The 24,408-nt window shown below is 43.5% G+C and overlaps 1 protein-coding gene across 1 annotated transcript in view; it reads left to right on the top strand.

Moving 5' to 3' along the window:
* The window catches only part of LOC128876010 (neurogenic protein mastermind-like), a 222,098-nt gene that overhangs the window by 67,262 nt on the left and 130,428 nt on the right, over positions 1–24,408 (top strand). Inside the window, 1 exon segment of the mRNA XM_054122091.1 lies at positions 19,176–19,241. Coding sequence (XP_053978066.1) covers positions 19,176–19,241 — 66 coding nt within the window.

The raw sequence follows: 24,408 nt of genomic DNA, 5'->3' as shown, positions 1-24,408 counted from the left end.
ATGCACACGGCGAACCGTGTTTGCAACGTTCCTTGGTAATAGGTGGATCGTATTCCTCGCAACAACGTAGCAATTCTCGAAGCCCCGATTCAGGCGGAGCCGACGGCGCGATCCAAAGGGCTGACTTCCATGCGGCCGTCATCTGCAATTAGACGGGCGGTCGTCGCGCAACAACGTGCTACTCACGGCACTCAAGGGGCCAGGAAGGTTGCAAGGGAGCAATTGCATCTCTGCCTCTGCTGCAAGTATTCATTTTTTTTAAAGCGATTGAATTTCAATTCTACAGGAATGCCAGAGGCAAGCTAATGACATCGAACGATGCGATGGGGAATGCTTCAAGGGGATACATTATCGAGGAATTTATTCCAAGAGAACGTTACAATCGAGCCCGTTCCAAGTTTTTATCACGTATTTAGCGTATTTCTCCGAGAGTCGCATACATGTTTGAAACAAATCTCGGAGAGAATCGAGTTAAAAAGAAGCGTTTGAAAGTATGGCGACGTATTTCGTCGTTGTTTATTTTGAGCCGCAACCCCGCCGGTGAATTTCTGCCGCGCCATAGACAGCAACGCGCCGCCACACACAAGCCTGACCTGTGTTTCGCCGCTGCGCTGCTTAGGGTTGCTCGCTAGCTAGCTCGCCCGAGTGCAACCAATTTCGGCTTTGTCATGGTAATTTCCCGCTCGCGCGAAATAATACGACGCCCAACGACGTCGGCCAGGGACCTCCAGCCAGCTCTTTTTTCCGAATATCCAGCCTGGCTGCCATTTTTCTTCGTTCCACGAATATTGTATAATCCTATCCCCGTCGAACTGACGAAATTGTTCGCGCTGACCCCTGATCCACGAGATAACGATTTTTTTTTTCACCACGGGGGAGGCAAATTTGTCTTTGAAATTGCCAACCGAACTTTGGTACCGTTTTTCTATTGGCTCAGAGGTGAAGTAGCCAGTTTTGTGCTCTCAATACCAACGACTTTCGTTCTTCGCGAACTGTCATTCGTCGAGTCATCGACGCGTTGTTCCCAACACTTCGATTCACAAATTTATAGGAGAAGTTTATATTTCCATTGTTTAGAACTCCCCGACCGGTGTAACCTTTTAAATTTTCATTTAACGGCTCGCCACATCGACCCGGAGCGAGTTCGCTTATCGAACGCGGAAGATGGCACGGTTACGTTGCTTGTTTGTCGCTAGAAAGTTTTGTTCGCCGCTGTTCTGGAAAGAGGACATGGCTCTGAGTCAGACGACCGAGTCTACACAGACGCAGAGGTCTGGACAGAAGGCTCCAGCCGGCATCGATTAAGCGCGGAATTTCGATTGACGTACTTACCCGTTAATTAATTGGTTGCCAGTATGTAATTCAATGCTTCCGCATTCTAGATCACGATTGTATCCCATCACGGAGGTGGGATGGCGGGGGATTCTTGTTGCATACCGTCGGATGCCGCGGATGTTTCTTACACGTGTGGCCCTGGCTTTGATTGGCAATCGAATTGCACGGGCAACGCTTAATAGAAAGCTGTCATGGTTCCAGCGACAGCCACAGATATTTTTCAAAAAGTTTACTGCTTGAGAAGTACAGGGTGAATCGTGAGGAACAGAGTGTCTATACATAGGTCCGTTAGGATTAACCCTTTCAGTGCCAGAGAAAATTTGCATGGATATCCGAGAAATGCCAGAGAATTTTAAGCAAAGATGCATGATTCTAAACAAAAATGTATATTTCGGTCATTTTTATTTTAAGGTTCATGAAATTTTCACACAATATTAAAAACATCGTAGACTTCCTTTATTACTAAAAAAATAAAAATAAAAATAAAGCGTTATAGTTTTAACAAAAAATAAACATAATCTATTGTCTGTTAAAATGAATCTTTTCAGTTATTTTTTCTTTATTTATAATTGTTATACGTAAACATATGATTTTAAAATAAGCGTTCACATACTATTGTTCTCTTTCAGCTTCGAGCAGCGATATATGGCTGACGACCCTTTTTGCAAGTGGAGGAGCGATATATCGCTCCTTGGCACTCAAAGGGTTAAAGGAATATAGAAAAGGAATTACGGAACTTTTGACCCGTTAAATTTTAGCGTATTCCTACTTTCTTTTACAAGCTCGTACGTTGCGATACCTTCAAATCTGCACCCTCTATAGACAGTTCCGATGGCACCGAGCGCGAAAATGTATTCGGCGTGGCCGTCGACGTCGCCGAAGCCTCGCCGATAGGATCGATAGACGCTAGAAACGCAGCCAGCCAGCGAGCCAGCCAGAGCCAGCCTCTACATCTCCGGGTCGCCTGGAAACTGCCTGTGCGATTCCGTGCCAGAGTTGGCTGCCTGCACATGCATGCCGTTCGTACAAGGGCTCGAAGAAACAGGCGCGCAGTGTCTCGAATCTCCTGAATTTGCTTTCTACGAGAGGTAGACGATTTGTTCGGTGGCCTCTGGACCTAGAATGTTATAGGCATCGTTGAGTCTCGGAAACTCCTAATAGGTGATTACTTCTACTACTAAACTCATCGTAATTCAGATGTCTAAAAACTTAGCCTCGACACCTTCTGATGATAGTGTAGTATCCGCGCGTCCCATACCCAAGAAGATGGAGTCAAACGAGAACACGGAACGTAGAATGCGAGATTGGTCACGTGGAAAAAGCGGTCTGAATGTGGATCCGAGGATCGTGGGTTCGAATATCCGTGCCTTATTTTTCGTATAGACTCTTACAATAATATAATCACCTGGTCTCATACCACTCTCCTCTACTCAAGCCCTCGCATCATCTTCTCAACCCTGTCGATCTGCTGTCCACGTTCCAATAACCTGCAAACTATTACTATCCTGTAAACGATCTCGGTCTTTTTGGTTGTTCCACAAGAGGAGGGATTCATGTAATCTCTCTAGTCGCATTAGCATTCGAAGTGTGCTCTCTAATCGACTTATCGTCTTAGCGTAATCGATCCAGATCCTATGCAACCGCGATGCAACGCGGCTGATCGTTTGGCAACGCGAAAGAAAGGCGCCATCGAGGCCCGCTATTCGTGCCGGTTTGGTAATGTAATCGTTTAATCGATGCCTGGGTAAGTAGGCAGTGGCGAACAAGGAAGCTGACGAAACTCATGGAAATGAGGGCCTATCTACTGTAGCTGGCGAACAATACCGTCAACAGAGTTTTGGTCTGGTCGCGACCCGAAATGAAGATCTATTCCGTCGCTCGTACCGTTACTTCGCGACGCTTTAGTCCAATTCAAGTGTTATGCGTCTCTTGCGTGTACTTAATAGTTCATATCTTATATCCTATTCTAATGTTTAACTACTTCAAACATTTCTTTCTGTTACAGGTAAGTGCATTTGGACTTGATGAAACGAAGCAGACGCAGCACACTACATATTTGCAAGTATCATGGGGTAATGTATTATCACGTTGTTACGAAATCACCCTGTACAATGTGTTAGAAAGTTATAGATAAAAGAATGAATTGGAAGGTGTGCGTTTGGTGCACTCCTCTACTCTCCAGCGTACATTCTTTTGCCAGTAGACCGTAGACGTTCTGGAAACGACATAGCAAACTACATACATAGTAGCGATGCTAAACGAGCGGCTACGCAACGGTGACACGAGGCGCAAGACCTGCTGCCACACTGAGAGATCAAAAGCTGCGTGCAATGGCACACGCCTCTCACTATTGCGAAAGTTGTTCGGTGCACGAGCAATTGCCAGATATATGAAACGCTCTGTCGAAGCAGATGATTCGCCACGTAGAAACGACTCGTCGCATTCCTGCTCGTGTTTGGGAATTGGGAATACAATGCGATATGATCGAATTATCGGATGTGTTTTAGAAAAAAATTCGCTTCGAATTCAGTATCGGCTTTCAGTATCATTTAATTAGTAAATATTTAGGTTAACACATTCGCGACCGGCAGATATTTTACGTTTCTAATACCGAGTACTGGCGAAAATAATATCAATCTGAAGCTGGATCTCGCAAAGTATCGTTAGGGTGAAGATAAAAATTATGAAATATGTTTTGAAATATCGATGTTGTAAGTGAATGTAATATGTGATGTATAAAATGAAAAAATTTTCATTCAAGTTTTTTATAACCAGGAATAGAATTTGAAGTGACGTGAATTCACGTCAGCGATCGCGAATGTGTTAACAATGAATCAACCACAGAATAATTGCAGGAGGTAAACGTAGGATTTGACTCGATTATTTCTTTATCAGACAAAATAGAGGACAATACATTTTTCACAACTCAGAAAATATCAGTTTCAATTAATTTAGTACCCATCGACAGCCAGATGCTTTCTTCCGCGCACCTGAGGTTTCCTCGCCACGGAGGAGCAAATTACGTCGCGTTTCGACTAATCGTTCGATCCCAAGCGCATTCTTTCCTAAGCCCGTTCCATTGTCCGTTTACGACACTTTTACCCTCTCGCTTTCCGACCGGACCGGTCACAGTCTCTTCCGCCTTCGTCCGTAACACCGTAACCTCGCAGACGACTGAAAGTTTTCAGAGTAGCGTGAAAAGTCTCCGCGAATGAAATCTTGCTAAGCAGACAGGTGTACCTTGCATAAAAGCGTGCCAGTTAGCAGCCTAGCGAGCGAGTCTCCCTTGGAAACTGGTTCTATCGCGAGGTATCATCGATGCAACCAGCGTAACAGTGGTTTGCTCACTACTAGGCGATGGAACCAATTCAATGGCATCTCCATTAAGGCTGATACGTATCAACTCGCAAGCATTGTGTGTGTTATGGTATCAGACAACCAAGTATGTTATTGTTGCTTTAGTAAAACGAATCTGTTGATGTTTCTCCTGGCAATAGGTGGTGGAATCTTGTAGTGGTCGATGAAGTGCAAATAAGAAAAGAAAAAAGTGTATAGTGATTTGGAATGATTCTCAGACCAAGCACTAGTAATTTTAATCATTTAAATATAACTGGAGTCCTTTTTGTACTATTTGTTTTTAATTGTATCTATTTCTTGTTTAATACGATAGTGTTTAAAAAATATGAAGTGCATAAAAAAAAAAAATGAACATATAATGATTTGGAATGATTCTCAAACCAAACTCTAGTAATTTTAATCATTAAAATGTGACTGGAGTCCTTCTTGTAATATGTTTTTAATTACACTTATTGCATATTAAACAATACTTGCGTAACCAAGAATGCCTCTATCTGGCCACTCATTGTGTCTCATAAATTATTCCAGACACGACCGCGGATACTCCTAGTGTTTACCAGGAATTATACTCTGCGGAGGCCATTCCTTTTAAATTTCAAATCCCACTTTCCCTGTGTGATTCGTTATTGATAGAGAGGGGGCATCGCGGAAATAAAGAAACACCTCTGTGGGTCTGTTTGAGCGTGACTCCGTGATCTGCCGTTTCCGGTGGCGCGGCGAAAGAAAGTGACAGGGCCCGTCGACGAGTGCCGTTGCAAAATCAGCCGAGAACAAACGAAACAGGGCCTCTCGATGGCAGCTGAAAGTGAAACGAGGACCGTCCAATCGAGTTCGCGTCGAGAGGAAGAAATTTCGATTGTAAAACGGTGATTGGAACTCTCTTCGACAGTGACGCTTTATACTGACACAGCCCCCCTCCCCCCAAGTGGAACTTTGGGGCCCATTCAGAAGAAAAAAGAATAGAGAATATTTGTGAATTCGATCTCTATTGAAATAATAAATTTAATTGCTACTGAAGGTTCTTCGGTGGCAATAAAACGAGGCAACCAGACCTAAAGTAATCGATATATACACATTGCTTCTATGTTTTACGAGTGTGTGTATTTTTTCTCTCTAAGTAAAATTCGTCCAAGGAGAATGTACACGCGTGCACGGTAAACATCAATCATCCGATACTTAACTAATTGAACCTGGCATTCGACTAATTCAAGTCGACATAAATTCATTAGCTAATTGCCACGAAAGAAATAGTCTGCTTTTAAACGTCCCAAGTGTCGTAGTACGTTTTACGTGTAGAAAAGAGGTCCTCCTTTGTCCTTGCATGATTAATAGTACTTTTATGGCGGAGGTTAACAATATTCGAAACTCACGGCCTTTTTAATGTCACCACCTTAACATTCAGTTAATATCAGAGGCTTCTATAGCTCGATGCGATTCTAAAATGTAATAATCGCTTAGACAAGGGTCTTAAAGATAATTTCATCGTGTCTGCGTGACCAAACTCAGCCGATAGTTTGATTTTTCCTCGTATCGATGCATCATTAAGGCTGGTGTCCGGTCTTAATAGTACTTTAGGCGAGCTTACGACGACTGGACAATGGCGATTTCCGAAACTAAGCCGAGTTATTGCGCTTTCGATCGCGGTCGCGCACAGATTCGAGTCGCGTGGGGCGTTCACTGCCGATCGGTCCGCACCCTTTTGTCTGGAATTCCATCTGGAATTCCGGCTGGAATTCCTGCCCCGGGAGAAAGTGAAATGCCATTTCTGCCGCGAGACGAAATAAACCCGACGAGACGGGAGGAAAGAGAAAAGGGAGGAAAAAAGAAGGACGTCTAACAATGGGACGCGGTACCACTTGGCGAGAAATATGCCCTCGAAAAGCAGAAGATAAGCATCGAGTCGTTCGAAATCGGTACCGGACGTGTCTACCTGACACAAATTCTTACGCTGCTCTCGCCAGTTTATGTAGTCCACTGCGAGGAAAACAATGTGGATAAATTTATTCCTTCACCGGAGACGGGCTGAAAGGTGCGGTTTCGGGAATTTTTTTAAATAGGAGGGAATTTTTGGATTTATGTCAAAATTGGCACAAATTTAGATCTTTTAGTGTTGTTTAAGAGGATATTATTTGTTTTTTTGGATCACGTTTTGGTTCCTGATTTTATTTGTTCGAAGCTCCAATGCTGTGGGCAAGTTGAAACCCCGATGGTGAAGACAATGTGTCAAATGGTAGATTATTAGCTTCTAGCATTTGTTATTTTGTTGGATTTCTGCGAAAAAAACCGTTAGATTATAATTTGAAAGTTTGAGTTTGTCTGATTTGAGACCTTCGGGCCAATAGTGACCGAAATAGCTAAGTTTGTCGGGGAATTCCCCAAAAAGGGGACTGCAGTCAAACAACGGTATCACTCTGCGCATTTTTAGTCGTCGTAGAAATTCGGCAACCTACGGATCAAACGGCTCGGATAGATCGCGTCACTCGCACCTTTTTTTATAACACCTGTAATTAAGTCACGTTTTGTTTCAATATATTACACTAAGGAATACTTAAAACCTGCGTGTTTTATTTAGCTAAACATTCAACAGTTATGAAGTTATTAATTCATTCGTACACTTACTCCAATTCAAGATGTTCAGAGACGTATAGGATTTGTTGGGATCTTTTGGAGCTGATTTTCGGTAGGACACGGTTGTCCGCGACAGAAATTTATTCTCGAATAACCGAGCAGAAAAGCAACGAAACGGGAGCTGCGTTAACGGCAGGCGGATCGCGCGAGGGTTGCATAGACCGCCAATCGATGGGTTCGAGCATTCACCGAAATCCATTTCAGGTATGGCGGATGGTGTCTGCCGATATTTTCATATCCTCCGTGTGGACGTGTCAACCATTGGCGTGGGCATTGGAGAATCGAGCATCAAACGCCCGCCTCTGGAAGAGTTATATTCATTCGCTCCGAAACCGAGAATATTCATTCGTTCCCTCTTCCATACTCGCGACAAACACGCGCACACACCCCTTCATCGCATGGTAAGCCAATCGAGTTGTTTGGCTACAGCAGCCACGAACTTACACAAGAGCACTCGCGAACCATTATTCGTCATACGTTGTCATGTGTCATTGTGTTTCATTTCTTTTGCTCCATTACTTCATTGCTTCATTACGCGAATATTTGAAATCTCCAAACGACCGACGAGGCGTCCAAAATATAAGTAGCATCCTGACTCTCTCAATTTCCAACAAGTGCACACATGCACGTACACACACGTGGAAGTATTTGCGTGAAAGGTATCGGGAGCGACTTCTTTCAGCCTGGTGAATCTAAGATTCGAGAAACGTGCAGAAATTTCGTGGGAAACGCTGGCAGAAGCCAGAGAAATCGCGGCCGTCGCGACTTCTTCGTTGATTTTCGCTGCGGCTATATACCCGTGACCGAAGTAATGCTAGGTTGAGATGAATCGATCCTCGCGCCCTGAAATATTCACGGGCTGGTATCAAAGTACGTACACAGTGCGGTCTGCGGTGATTCTTGACGATGTGAGGCCTTACACGTGTGTGCGTGCACCAGCGGTCGCAAAGCCTCTTCGCCAGGGCGAGAGCGTGTGGCCCCTGAAGCTTTTACAGCGCCGCGGGCCCGAACTGGGACGGAAACTTAATTGAACCCGATTGAAAATTATCGAATGTACTCGCCGCGACCGATTTCTACTTTCTTTCGCAACCATAATGCATGGTATCCGACGACGAACGTGTTGCATACAGCTGGGAATTCATTGCGCGTGGTTTTTGCATCTTGAATGCTGAGGCGTGTACTTGGGGACACTTGACTTTTTGGGCGAATAGTGGTCGGCAATGAATGGGTTAACAGACTATTGTGACTCTATGGGATATTTAACCACGTTGACTCTGTTCTCGCAATAATTATAATAAACAATGAGTGAAAATTTGTTGTATTCCTACTTCGAAATTGTTATCCAGATGAAAGTTTTGTTGTGTCCAAATGGAAGACACGAAACGCGCAACAAGCGTGGATCGCACCCTGCGCGTCCTGTAACTTTAGCGCAACACGCGATCGCTGGCGTCCCGTAAGGTAAAGAGAATTGTGCGATACACGAGGCTCTCGTTTGTTCAATAAACACGCGCAACGGCCGGCAACCGCTCTCGGCTATTATACTTGCCCGGTCGAGGTGCTAGAATAACGTCGAAACGACGTGGACGAGTTCGGATATGCTTACGCAACGTCAACCAGCAAGAAAAGCTGAATGCAGGTACTACGAGCGTGAGAAGTCAACCCGCCACTACGTACGCCAGTTACGCGAATCGGATTATATTTATTATCCTTCAAACTGTGCATTTTCTGGAGCTTTGATGCTTTGTCCACGCTCGTTTAAAGCTAAACATACCAACCGGGGTTAAATAACATTTTTCATAATCCTTATCGTAGATTTACAAGCAACAAGCAATAAGTTCTCTATAGCTAAACAAAATAGAAATACAGTCCTATATTCAGGAATCTAGAGTCAGAGAGTCTCAGAGTCAGAGAATCCTAGAGTCGGAGAGTCCTAGCGTCAGAGAGTAAAGATCAGAGCCTTTTTTAACATAAAATTTTCTTTATTAAATTGAGAATTTCTTTCTAAAAATCAACGTTTATTTCACAAGGACTCAAATGATCCCTTATGGTAAGAATAGGTACATGTAAAGTGTTGGTACGTTTAGTGTTAAAAATGCCCTCGTTAATTTCACTCCCTTAGCTTCCTGGGTGCGCCACTGATATCTGCCTAGTCGGAGACATTACTTATCGCTCCTTGCAATCCATTGATTATCCATCCTTGGCGACTGATTCACCGAGTTGCGCGTGCTCGTTCCGTTGGGACGCGAAACTGAAAATTACCAGGAACGATACGGAGGAGTCCGTTAATTTAGCGACAGTTAATAGCGACTCGTTGGCGTCCCGGTGGCCTGATGCAACGATCTATTCCCGGCCACGCTCGACAAAGACACACACCGTTTACGCATTTCATCAAAGCCGACGATGGTGTGGCCATCGTTTCTGCATTATTATTACCGTTATTAAGATTATTGGCGGCTTCCTTGACCAAGTATCGTCGTCCCGTTCGAGGCAGCACCGTTGGCTAAAAAATCGAATTGATCGTAGGACCGTGATTAGGGTTTTAGACGAACGAGGACGGGTAATTACCCGATTATTAAATCGCCACCCACACACGGCCCGTTTTATTCGAGAGTAATGACTGGTGCGTCCTACACGCGCCTGCGCAAGCGATGAGAACGAGTTTTCTCTGTTCCGATGCGTATCTCTACTCGCGAGCAGCGAGTAGGTATTATTCGTCACGGAGAAGATGCGAAAGAAAAATGTCTCCAGCGCAAATTTCCAATGCAAAAAAATAACAGAACTAAAATCTAAATTTCAAACCTTAGTTTTCCTTTGATATTCCCTGAATCATTCGTTCCTTTTTCGCGATATACAGTGGTAGAGGAAGATTCAAGGAAGCAGGATGACTTTTTTTAGTACAGGCTTGACGCACACCATTTTCCTTTTACGTGGTCGATAGTTCGCGGGATAAGAGACAATTTCCGATCAACGATTTTGTGGTGAGTATGAGAAATACTTTCCACGGGTGAGAAACCTCCTCGTTTTCTTTTTGTATTTTTTTGCGGTAATACCGCCCACGACGAAACGGTAGCGTTAATTTTTTTGATGCCCTGGTCCATGGCTTTTGCGGTTGACGAATATGCTGGCCATGTGGCAGAGACACGCTGGATTTTCATGAAAGTTCAAACGCTCGTTTTTCTCTTTCCTTCAGCGTATCTCAGTTGGTATTTTTTTTTTTTTTTTTTTTAACTAAATAAAACTCCGATGAAACATTGTAACGTGGAAAATCCTGTTAACATTACATTTAAAATAAACACTTTATTGCGTTGAAAGAATGTTGCTACCATCTTTCATCAAACATGTTTTAAATTCAATCTTTTGATGTATTATTACTACTTTCACTTGTTATAAATTATTTGGTACAAAGTTTCACCGATTTTTGCGCTCCGCGAAGGTTCGCAAATGTGGGCTCGATTTCTGCGAGGATAATGTCGTCGGTTTATCGCGCGCGTTGAACATCAAAGCATCGCGTGCTTGCATGCACGCCCACGCATCCTAGGTGACGACAACGTTTCCGATATATCGGACCGAAAGACGTGTCTTCATATTAGCTGCCCACGCTAGAAATCGTTTCCATTGTTCGGCAGAGTATCGCATTAATTCGTGAAGGTATACAATAATTGATCTACCCACGATGAGTTTGCCCGTTCCTCCTGACTTAATTACACCGTGGCAATGTAATCCGCGGTTTCCGTACGAGTCACTTTGTTCCTTAGCCTCTCCTCTCTACGCGAGGGTGTCCAAGAAAAGAGTAAGATAAACCAAGACCCCCAATCATTGTCTTAACTTTTTTTTAAAACCTTTTTCTATCGTTTCTTACGACATTTGCGCTAAATGTATTTGTTTTCATCGTGATACTACTGAAGTTACGCCTAGTCGCCATATAGAATCCACTATTTTGAATTGCTACATTTTTAGGTCAGATTCAGAATCAGCACCTCCAAAAGCCCCTGTTTACCGAGTTTTCACATTTCATACCGCTATATCGGGTCCGGTATTTTGAATTTTCACATTTTCACTTCAGATTTGAAATCATCGACCCCTAGAAACCCCGGATACCCGCTATCTTCAAAATCGTTCGAAAGGAAAAAAAGATATACGTGTATTTATTCTAAAAAACTTTGAGGGTTTTCCATCCAAGAAATACTACAATGTTAACTACTATTTCTCGGAATCGGGGGTTGTTGAAGAGCGGTATTTATACTATCTAATATTCAGTTATTATCATTGTTAGATGCTCTTAAACAATTGTTTCTTTATGAAAATGAATGTACTTTTAGACATATATTACACGATACACGGGCGCGTAGCGGAAGACGGGCAAAGTTTGTCGAATCCAGCGGCACTTCTGTCAGGAAAACGATTATTGGTCGGTGCAACGTCGTCACTTTGTATGCATAGCCCGTTTCGAGAGGGAAAGTTATGTTATTTTCGTACGGTCGTAGTCACCTGGTCCTCGTTTGCGAAACTCTCGTAGCCATGGTTCGATTGTACTTTGTCGAAACGCTTAGTCCTTCGCCAATCTTTTTCAGGTAGGACGAAAGCACATTAAAAACTCAATCTTTCGCACTAAAAATTGTTTTGTGTTTTCACTGAAACGCTGTCTTAACATATTATAAATTTCAAAAATTGTTATACAGTCTACAATTTTCAAAAATTCTCCAAAAAGTGCTTTTTTCCAAGTGTCTTTTAAGTGTCCTCCCTTAAATCGAAACGATTCAAAGGAATTGGATGCTTGTTGAACGTTTTGCGCGTAGTACCCTCATGGCGCATAATAGTTTACGACCAAAAGAAACCGGCGAGTCGAATGTTTTATGTATTCGTTGCACGAGCGTCGTTTATTGTTACCACACCTAACGGGGAGGCCCGAAATTGATGACAATTGCGCCGCTGGAAAGGAACACAGCCGTGGATGAATCATCTCCCGCCGCGTTCTTTCCATCGCGTGACCTCTTTGTCTTTTCTGGACCCAATGACTCGTCCGTGTACCAGAATTAACCGCGATTTCTCCGGAAGACACGCCGAAAATACCTTCTATTTAGCCAGTCTCCATGCCACAACGATTAATCAGAAGCGTAATCACTGTGAGAAGGAGGAACCCTTCTCGCAATAAGTAATAATAATTCTACGAAATTGAACGAAAACAAAAATTTAACTCTTTTACAGTAATACCTCTATTATTTTTATATTATAAGCTAAATATTAAGTTATCTCGAATATTTAATCGTTACCTCGGGTATCAAAAGTTATCCTGAATGAAACTTATTAATCCGTATCAAAGAGGCTTGGCCTCGGTGGATAGAGTTTTTTTTCGACATCGTCGTGATGCTTATCGCGGGTAAGGAAATCGAGCTTTCGCCTTTCACAAGAGAGGGGGGTCAGCGATGCACCAGTGCACCGCAACGTCTTTGGCGACCTGCGGTAAAGACGACGATGGCGAGACGACGGAAGCACGAGATCGAGGACGAAGGAAGACAGAGAGAGAGCCAGCGATAGCGACGATACGATCTCTCATCAGCAACATGAAGCTAATAAAGCTCGACTCTACTCTCGGTAACCGATAACACGAAACGTCGAGCACACCGACCCTTTGCTACTTTCGCCAGGGCAATTCTGACGTTGCTTCCTCCAAAGGGGACAATTCCACGTCGCTTTCCTCTGTTTGTATTGGCTTTAGGACACCATCCAACAGGACCAAGGATGGGAAACCTGCGGTTCACAGTAGTAGATGTTTCGAAATGTTTTACGTATCACCATTTATTCTGTTTTATAGCACAAATCTATGATTTCTTACAAATATTGGATCATTTAAATTTTCCTTGAAATTTTTGCAATATCAGTATAAAGTCAGAACTCTTTCTCTGTGTTTCGAGATGTTTTATGTACGTATCATCAATTGTTCTGTTTTCCAGCAAAAATGTATGATTCTATTTTCTTACATAAATTGGATCGTTTCGATTTTCCTGGAAATATTTGCATTGAAAATGAAAACCGTTTTCATTGACACGATCTACGGACTATCCATCTCTTGGTCCCCCAGAAAAAGTCTCTGAGCAGTTTTCCACCCTAGCGTTTCGATGCTTCATTATTCGAGACAAAAGCGGTCGGACTTCCCACGAGTATTCGACAGTGGAATCCTTTCCACGAATTAAATAATTACGTTCCCAGCGAAGCCGATAAATATTCCAGCCGGAATTAAATGGAAAATCCTGTTGGTCACTCCAATTGTCCGATCGACGACTCTTGTTCACTTTCGCGTTTTGTTCGTCGCCGTTTACTCCTGGACCATCGAGCTTCGGTGTCCCGCTGTCTGCGTCCTCTTTGTCTGTCGCCGATTCCCAAGGTCCTTTAATAACGGGCGCCGTTGATTTATCGACAACCGGGCATGAAGAGAGGTCCGCCGCAGCTCCAGATTCCCAGATAGATGGACACGCTCTCGGGACAGGTATAAGTACATCGACCTCCTATCGATTCGAACCGTGAGTTTCTCGTTTTTCTTCCGCGTCGACTCTTCTTACGTTTTCATCTCACTGTCAGCTCGAACGGAGTACGCTCTTCCGATCGTTCAACATAACCAGGGATCGAATTAGCATCGAGTTAATCGGAGATATCGATTTCAAGAGAAACGGAACTCCAGGTGTTTGTTTTTAAAACCTTCGTCCCCGCTCGGATGAGGAAGAAGATTTAATCGCGGATTACTCGCGAGCTCCTCCGTCCATAAGTGATCTGTCGACCTGTCGACTTCTGCGGCTTGACTATCACCTGACAGTGGCATACGATTAAACTACGTTTCGTTAGGTTAGAATAGAGATAAGTTACCTCCTTATGAATATTTTTTTTTATTTTTTATCTTATTTATAGTCGCATTAACCACTTTACAGGTTTATTAACAACTCAATCGAAGCTACATAATTTTGAGAAGTTGACCAAACAAGTCCTCATAGAAATCTTTCGTAATCTTGCACTGTAATCGTACTTGCTATGTTTTGCTGTAGCATTGAAAGTATTTTAAAAACTTCATTATCAGTTGCACAGGTTGTTTTGCAGTTGCAATAGTTCCCCATTGTCTCTGACTGAGCGTCACCAGTAACCTCCGGTGGAGTAGTAACGAGTCCCATATTACGGATTATGATTTAATTGTAGGTATATAGACGATGTTCCGGCAACGTTAATGAACCACAATTACGCATGGATACGTAACTCTGCTGTTTGAAAATTTATATCCGCACGATGTCCATATACGCGGCTTAACGATTCGTTATATCTCTTAGGATAACAGTCTCTTAACTTATTGGCTGTCAGATTAATACTTGTGAAACTTATTTTTATTGAATCTAAGGTTGTACTTATTTTTGCGATTTTCGCAAAATTCACGAACTCTACGCTGATCTATTTTCTTTAACACCTTGATTATTTCTTGAATTATTTCAAATCTTCAATGGGAATCCCTTTTTTATAGCAAATCTTGGTTCTCCATTGATCCGATATGATTAGTGTAATATCTTTCACATATGTTGCTGGAATCGAAAGCATTTGAGAACGGAGTTTCCCATTGAAGATTTTGAGAATTAATTTATTCATCTTTAGAATAAATTTATTCAGTTCTTTAGTGAGAAGTCATGTCATCCATATATGGGTGATTAACGTGTTAATATCGAGTATTAATAATCTACCCCACAGAATTGAAGTCTGAAGTTGCCCGTTACTCGTACGAAAAATAATTTGCAAGGAAGGGTCAATACTCGCGTAGACCAAACCGACAAATGAAATTTTTAAAGAATACCCAGCGATAGAACGACGGAGAGGTTCGTTTCCGCGTCCTTTACGAAACCGAGAGCACGATATCGGTGGAATCCGCGTAAGACACATTGAGGAACGAGAAGAAATTCCTTTCTCCTTGTACCCGGAAACCGGTCGAGTCCCAACAGAGGCGGTATCGGTGATCTTCGCGTGGAATTCTCGTTTGTCAGACGTCAGCCAGCTACTCGACCGACCGTGACGATCGCGCGAGGCAGCAGCCACCGAGGGAACGATCCGATCGGAAATCCTCGCCGTTTTGTACGAGCCATCGGGCCTATCTGCCCCTATTAATCCGCCTAGCCCAGGATGACATCGAGTCGCGTTATCATCGACTCGTCGCGGGGCTCGAGGATTCGGGACCCGAGAAAAATCGATTTCTCGCGACACGATTCGTTCCATAGACCCCTAATACCGTCGAACAACACTATACAAGTGGAATTCGCCTTACAAGAAGAACCACAAAGGTTTCTAAAAATCTGAGTGTCACCACTGACGTAACATTGGAAATTATGCATGGCGTAGTGAAAGCGATCAGGTTTCGACCTTCTGCATCGATTTCTCGCGGCGGTCAGCGCATTTGCATAGGCGAGCTTTCGTTCTACGATTTCAATGGCTTCCGTTGCCAATGTTTCGCGAGGAACTCGCAGCGAATGGACTCTTTCTCGAAGCAAGCCTGTAGTTAAACAATCCCCCATGTCCAAAGTTGACACAATTCTAAAACAAGTCCCCAACGTTCCCTTCCCATCCCTTTTGGCGTTTCCGTCTGCAATTTTATTTCAATGCAAATCGATGCCGCCAGAAACAGCAACGACGACCGAGCCGTAAATCGCTGGTCGCGTATGCACCTGCGCATAAAGAAACGGTTCGAGCATACGTCGCGCAATACCAAAGAGGAAAGTCATGGTGACGCCGATGCGGCCCGTGCATAACTGCTCGTGGGTGGCATGGACCGTTCGTGCATGTGCGATTGCGAATGCGCGGCGATACAAAGCGCGTAAAGCGGTTTAGGATTCTGCGACATCGAGGAAACAGGTTGCTCAGCCTGTACTCGTGACACCCTGTGAGGGTTCACGTAGGGTATACGAAGATGTACGTTTTCACGCGGATTCCGCCCTCTGAAAGTCGTTGACGGTGGCAAAGTAATAAGAAGCGGCTTAGCCGACAGATTGCCTGCTCATCCCCACCTCGCGTAATGGAGGCTTCTTTTCCTAACCTAGCACGGCTTCTTTCGATCCTTCCCTGCCTGAGGTCTCTTTCCTTTCGATCTTGGCCTTCTTGGCTCGCCAGACCCTTCATGTGATGCGATGCCAACGAGGTAACTGAAGGAATTTAGGGTTCTACACTTGTCTCAGGCTTTAGTTCCCTTCTAACGGAAGTATATGGTGTGACTGAAGAGTAATTAGACAGGTTGAGTGTTTTCAATTGCAAACCAATATGATCTCCTTCGAGCTAGCTCAATTTAAAGTGTAGCAATTGGTGCTGCATTTGTCTCAAAATCAGACTTTAGCCCTCTCCTAAGGAAAGTGTCCGTCCTTTTCAATTTCTACATTTTTAGGTCAGAGTTTAAATCAGTGACCTCAAGAACCCCTGTACACCAAGTTCCATTCAAATCGAGTCACTTGTCGCATTTTCTCTTCTAAAGAAAGTATAAGGTGTGACTGAAGAGGAATTAGACAGGTTGAGTATTTTCAATTGCAAATCAATATGATCTCTTTCGAGCCAACTAAATTTGAAGCAAAGAAATTGCCAGATTACGCTACAATCGTGACCATGGATTACATTTTGTCCAACGCTGCTTTCTACCATTCGAATGCCTAACCAGCAGAGGCTCTCTCGCCAGTAAAGAGATAGCGAAGGAAGAGTTGGTCTCGCAACGCCCTATACGCGCAGAGGATCGTATCGCCGCGGCCATTCTCTCGCAACGGTAGCAACAATTTCAAAACAACGTCGACTCGACCTCTGGCGACCCGTTCCGCCTTTTCCAACGTGTTCTCCTGCTTCCTATCGTTGCGCCGCGTCTCCGTCGCTCCGATCGCGGCGATGCATCTTCCTGCACGTACTCGCGCACGCACGATTCGCGGTGGCCGCACACAGGGCTAAGCTTTCTCATTACGAAACGAGACTACGCGACTACGAAGGAGCGGGAACGCTGGAGTGCCAGCAGCGTCGCTTTAATGCGCGCCGGCGTGATATACGCGAGTGTACACGGATAAGAAACGGGAATGCGCACGCAGCTACCGCGAGGCTCGCGTGACCGCGCGCACGCATCGCGAATTCTGCGAACAATGTCGCAAACTTTTGTTTGCAACCTGTCGAAGAGGACGTACTTGGTTTCAGGTATGAAGAAAAGTATATGAATTGAGATTAAACCTTTGCACTTCTGAAATAAACAATTTTTGGTTTGAATATCTGTATGTATATTATCGGAATGAAATCAGTTTCTGGTCTGCGCAGATCCATTGAGTTGTCACGTGACCGCACACTCGTGGCCGCATGCGCGTTACTTAATGCTCGCCTCGTTTCCCGCTTCTAGAACGAATGCTTGTCACGAGAATTCTTTTTCTTTCTCGTTTTGAAACAGTCCAACGAAGGAAATGCTGGCATATCGAGCACACTCGAAACATGCGCGGTTTGCATCGGATTAAGTAGCCGCGTCGTTTGATGCTACAGTGACCCATTTCCGCCGTTTAGCTAAGACCGTTCTGTATCAAAACTTGTAGTACTACTACTTTTCTACGTATCCCCAACAATTGCTTCCTTAACCGCTATATATGTGTATCGCTCTCTGCGTATCTTTATCTTTCCAATAACAGTTTTTCAGCATATACTTTTCTTTTTCAATATCAGTTTTCTGCACTGCTACGCGAGAAGGTTAGCCACCCCTTAGTCAGGGTATGCGACAAGAAGCAAAGAGGTTGGGACTTGAATTGGGGGGTCAAAAGATTGCATCGCCGATACCGCGTGTTCGACACGCTGCGGAACACGTGTTTCGATGCGAGCCGAAGCGCATACATCCGCATAGGGAATCCCCTCGGGCATGCGCAGCGTCGAGCTCCACGGAACGATCTCGATTTCGAACTTCTGTTGGCCGAGAAACAACGCGTGTTTTCGTAAATGGAGCAACTCCATTCGACCACGAATTCTAACGAAATCGAACGTCTCTTTCAGTGATGGATCTTGATTAATCGAAGTTTGATGCTGATTATTTCTAGGCAGGAACATACGCAGAACATACTTAGGTGAAAGTTTAACAGTGCTAAGTTATTTAATCTTTGCTAATAGTATTAAAGATGTCTTGAGCTTGCAAGGACAGTTTAGTCGATAAAAAAAAAAAAAGAAAAATATTCTGAAAATGTAGGTCTCTCTTTCAGGAAGTGACGGGGAGGCAGGGGTGCATCGTCTCGCTGAAAAAGTTCGTTTAACAGGTAAGAACGGTTGGCATTTCAAAATTCGCACGCCCGGAAATTGCGAGGCCGGCGCACCGAAGGTTATTGAAGTGCCAGCACAATAAGTCGCGGCATCGAATGGAATCGAAAGTGGGACGGCTTAATCCCAGCCGAAATCCGTTCTCGCGGCAAGATTCATTCTTCAATCCCCTTGGCACAACAATGGCTGCTCCTGCTTCCGTTCTTGAACATATCATCCACTCCCGTTTTGCAATCGCGCCGATAAATGGACGACTTTTCTCTCTGTCCCTCTGATCACGTGGTTTAATTAACGGCACTCGCAACTTGGACGCGAATACGAGATTTGCCTTCACAGGTCGATTTGGCTACGAATGACTAGAAACTTGAAACAGGCAAAATTCTTATTTAAGTTAACAATTTTTAAAAACTATTCGTGAATGAACTACTTTTGATTTGTCATTTGAGAAATAATAATTATAATCTGAAGGGTGTCTATCAGGACAACGTAATAAATATTTTTTTTATATATTTAATATAAGTGTCTATATACTTTTGTTGATTTTCTCCCATTAACTTAACTCTAACTTGAGTTTTCTTTTTTTTTTTTAGGTAAGTCGTGAAAAACTCAACATAGGCGAGGCTATAACTAATTTCAAAAGAAGTTTCTCATCACAGGTATTTATCATAATAACTCATAGTTTAAAAACAGATATTAATCTATCCCATAATTTCAAACGTATAATCTGGTTATATAGCTATACACTCAGGGGGAAGAAAAATAAATTTTAAATTTACTGTTCTGAAAAATGTCAAATTATCACGGACTCAACTATAGAATAGTCCATGCGCGAGTCCCTTCGACCTAATCTCTACCGGTGCAGGATTCGTCGTCCAGCACAGGCCATCTGGTGGTCTCGTCTCCGCTGACGGTGGCTGTAGTCTCGTTGCTGAAAAGGAGGAAGGAAAAAAAATTGCGCTGTTGAAGCGGGAATCGATTCGCGGGTCAAGTACCCTGGCCCCCCTGGTGTCTTTCTCCACGTCGCGCTGATTCCCCCCGGTAGGCGGGTAACTGTATCTCCAATTAAAGTCGGGGTGCCGGCCCGTTGAAGTCAATTTGTTTGAGTGGCGACGTTGGTCCAAGGGGGTTAGAGAAGGTAGCGTCGGATTCATGTCGTATCAACGAGCTCGGTTGCCAACCGCCCACGGCCAAATGCTTCAGCGTGTGCCGATCTCGGTGGCCCTAGGTTGCCGGTTCTTACGCCACTGGGATCGATATCCCGGGAGGCCAAACAGTAAACAGCCGGTTGGTCAGGATAGAGCCGGTGGTGGGGCTGCATAACATGGAGGCACCTACTGCCTTCACCCGCCTACTCTACCTACCACCATCACCTCTGCCCGCCACCCGACGCGGGGGACGAAAGAAGGATGCCGAGTGCCGCGCCGGAAGAACAGGCTAACCCTCTGCGAAGTAGGCGCGACGCTTTGGGATTAACGTACGAAACTGATGCATCGACTCACTGCGTGGAGCTGAGTATCTGTAGCGAGGCTCCAAGGAACCCTGAGTTCGCAATTTGAGAGAAAGCTAGTCCTAAAATGAGAAGAGTCGAGCCAAAAAAGAGATCCAGTCAGTGTCGTTCATTTAAAATGAATCAGAGGCAGTTATTAAAGTTATTGGCTAGTTGTCAAGTTATTAAATTTGAGCCATGAATTATCATTATTTGATATGGATCGCGAGAGTTTTAAAAGGCACAGGAATAGTAGCAGAAGGGTATCTAGTCGGTAAAGTATAGTACTCTATCGGTAGGATTCGGTAATGAAGAGCGCTTGATCGATAACATACGGTATCCTATCGGTATGGAAGAGCGCTTGATGATAAGACAGGTTTCTCCTGGTAACATAGAGTACACTGTCGATAAATCTTTTATGTGACTCTACATTACCGATTCTCACGAACAAACGATGCTACATTATCGATAAAGTGTTGTACCTTACCGATGTGATCGTTGAAGATCCTATGCTACCTAAGAATTGAATACACTTGAGTATAGCCCAGGAGGACTATGGAAGGTGAGGGAGCAGAAAGAAGCTTCATTGCGAACGACAGTGGCCGATAAATCAGGTACGGCTATTAACCGAATTGGGAAAACGCGTCCCCCGAGAAATACGCTGCGCTGGAGGTATGGATTTCCTCCCCTGTAGCGGGGTGGAAATTCCAGGAAACAAGTCGGCAGTGTCGAAGAAAAAAGTGGAAAGCTGCTCTCCGAGATGTATTCCCTTTCTCTCACTCTCTTCTGGGATGGTATCGCCACGCGGGGTTGGGTGGTGAGCTTTGTGAAGGAGTCTGGCGAGCTGGTGGGGATTTCGTCGTCGAGTGGTAACGGCTAAAGGTTGCCGAGGGTGGTTGATCTTCGCGCGTGAACGTGATCGCCAGAAAGGGATACCGACTCTGCCTCCCCCTCCCTGAAGTTCCATCAAAGTGACGCGGTGTAAGGGGGGAGGGGGAGGGTACGCGACGATATTTTTGCTCGACTTCTCGCGGTTTTCTCTTCTGACGTTCTTTAAAACGATCAGGGTGGAAACTTTTTCGCGGATCGCATTTAAACATGTTAAAAAAGTTCTAAAGGAATGCGGGGATTTGGTGACGAGCAGCTTGCGACGCGGGGCGTCCTTTGCGACGGGATAAATGTATTTAAATGGGGTTGTTTTTATTGGTCGCGGAGAGAAGGTTTATGGTCGACGATTCAACCCTTGTGGTATTCACGTTTCACGGAATGAAACAATCGAAATTAATGGTATGATGGAGGCCTGGTGATAATGCCACTAGAACGTGGATGACGATGTATAATGACAGCGTACAATTATGATAAGAACGATATATGTATGTATATAGGATTCTCTATAAAGATTCCTTCATTTGGGGGCTCAGCCGAGATAGAGGATCGGACGGAAACGATAATACAGATATTGAACGATTAAAAGTACAAAGTTGTGCGCGATACAGTTGATCAGTTGTTAAGGTGTAGAGTACAATTTTCGCGTCGTGTTATTTAACCTCAATTTAACAAATTTAAGTTGGAAGATGCTGGCGAAGTGATAAGTTGATTACGCGTCAAACCAATAAGTTGTTAAGTTGTTGAACGAGGGACAGAAGTGCGGCAAAAGAAATTGTCAACAGTTGCAAATGATTAAGTGTATAACGTTGTAGTGTATAAAAAAAAAAAAAGAAGTTCTCGGTTGAGTTTTAGGTAAAAGTAGCTGTTTGCAATTACAAAGATGTCTGACAAAGGTACAAACAATGATATTGGAAATAGCGAGAGTGAGTGTGATAACGGAAATAACACTCTCGTAGAAGTTACAGCACACAAAAAAGATGTAGTTAAACAGGCACGAGCGTTTAAAACGGAAGCTGCTAATCAAAAAGCGACAATTTCTATTTCACGCAGAACAAAGAAGAATAACCCGGAAATAGCAACAAACAATCTACATAAATTAACATTAGAAATAGTTGATTCGTTGCCAATGAGCAGATATAAAAAAAGAATTCTATACGTATGATGATGACATGAAGATAGATACCCAATTTAATTACGTTTATTTATAGTTCGTTCCATCATCTTAGCCGACAATGCTCTCTTTCGTTTTTTACCTCGTATCGACTTACGTATCGTTGTCTCCAGAGGTCGTTTATTCTTTCCTAACGTTCACCGTTAAAACGGGCGAGCGTAGCGGGCCATTCGTCGCGCCAATAGAAAGACGAGCGAGCTCTAACCGACGACGTACGCAATCGACTTCGCGTTTTCCTACGCCCTCTTGAACGTTCAAGGGTTCGAGCTGCTCGGCTTACCTTCGCTGCTCTATCCACCCTTTACCGCTGTGTAGCGACTCGTACCTTCGAGAATCTTCCTCCCTTCGTTCCCTACATCCGCGGAGCACGTAAGTTTTATTTTTATTTTTCCTTCGAATCCCCGACCCTTTCTTTCATCGAACGATTTTCCAGAAGAGCTTTACACCGCTACACACGGATTTATCGAGGTAACGTATTCGAACCTCGCGGGTGAGATGTTTATTTTATTCCGTTTCGTTTACCGCCGAGTTTGTACCTTTTTAGGACGCGATAGTGTGGCACACGAAAGCTTATCATTCTAAATGGTGGAAATTTAATTTTAATCTTTCCTTGACTGTGACTATGACGATTGCTATGATGAGAATCTATAATAAAGATTATGATGGTAAGTGGAACTCTTTATAGGTTCCATATTTTTTTTTTTTTTTTTTTTTTTTTTATAAAGTGGTGATTTTTTCAACAAATAAAGAATACAGAGCCAGAACCGCGGCTGACATAAGTTTTCGACTAGATGGAAACCCATTTTCTTCTGATACGCGTGCATTGGCAAAGAATCTGATGAAACATATGGTAAAGCATCGAAATACGGATTTGAACGGAACAGGAATGTATTCGTCGTCTTATCTCTTCATTTCTCTATCCTGTACTCGATTCGTATACATCGACAACTTTTCGCGACAACCAGAACCTGCAACGAATATTTCCTCGCAACTTTTCTGGCCTTCTCTCTTCCTCGTCCCCACTCGTCACCATTCAACCTTGATCGGTTTGTATTTTTCCGAAACCTATTTGTTTCCTCCGGTCGATCATCAGTTTCCCGATTTGCATCTCGATCTCCGATTTCCCTGGTGATCCGTCGGAACGAGCGCGTTTTCGAACGTGAAAAATGCAGCTACAGGAGTTTTATTCGACATGCGAGAATACACGAATTAATCCCGCTACGGCTACGATAAATGTAGAAACCCATTGTTATTTCGCCATTGTCGAAGAAGTAGATGTGTTTGGGGGGAAATTTCAAACTCACCTTTTGGCTTTTATTTATGGAACGTAGCAGAATGTATTTTCTAACCGAAAAACTAGTATCAGCTTTTTTTAGTTAAACGTGTATTACACGTTTTGCAAAGTTTTGCAATTTTACATTTTAAAATTCTACATACTGTCCAAAACTTTACAATTTTCGATTCTGCTCGATGTCTCAGAGTCTCAGAGTCTCAGAGTCTGAACCAGATACTCCGGTTCCGAGGCGGAGAATCAGGATTCGAGTTCAATCTCACAGCTGCAGATTCGCCCATCTATTATGTAACTCGTCTATCATCGAAGAAATACTTCTTTTCCAAAAGACAAAGCACAATCCATCCGATAAAGGGTTAAGGAATTTGTAATATACATTTGTAGTGAAGAGATGTGTTCTCTAAGTAACGATAACTGAAATCCGCGAACGCAGGACCTGGCAAAGATGGCTGATTTAGTGGAGCGAGAAGACGAAATGTGAGTATTCGTGGGCCGTGTCGGGTCTGTTCCCACACGGTCTAGTTAGCAACACAGTTTTCTGCATGGTTTACACGTGTAACGGACGATGCAACGAGAAGAGACGAATTAGAAATTTGTTCTACATACTTACACCAGTGTAAAGCCGACCGTTTCACGAGTATGATCTCTCGCTTCCCCATATCTAATGTCGCGTTCGTCACGCCCTTTTGTTTTTCATTCTAAACTCAACATAAACCATTCATTAAAGTGCCATAAATCCATCTATCTTTGATTGAAAATGTACACTAGATTTTGCAGTTCAATCGATTCAAAAATCTTTTATATAAATTACTCTTCGTATATTTTTATATATTTATATATTTTTATAGGAACTAATACATTACCTCTATTTTGTGATAACAAATGAACTAAACAATCTGTAATAAACACTTGAGCTTTACATTTAATTGTCATTACAAATTTTCGCGTTAAAGTGTGACATTGGGTTCAACTCGATGCAGTTCACCG

This window comes from Hylaeus volcanicus, chromosome 4 (assembly GCF_026283585.1).
Source record: "Hylaeus volcanicus isolate JK05 chromosome 4, UHH_iyHylVolc1.0_haploid, whole genome shotgun sequence".
Classification (NCBI taxonomy): Eukaryota; Metazoa; Arthropoda; class Insecta; order Hymenoptera; family Colletidae; genus Hylaeus; species Hylaeus volcanicus.
Note: the sequence above shows the minus strand (reverse complement) of the source record. Positions and strands in the feature narration are given on the sequence as shown.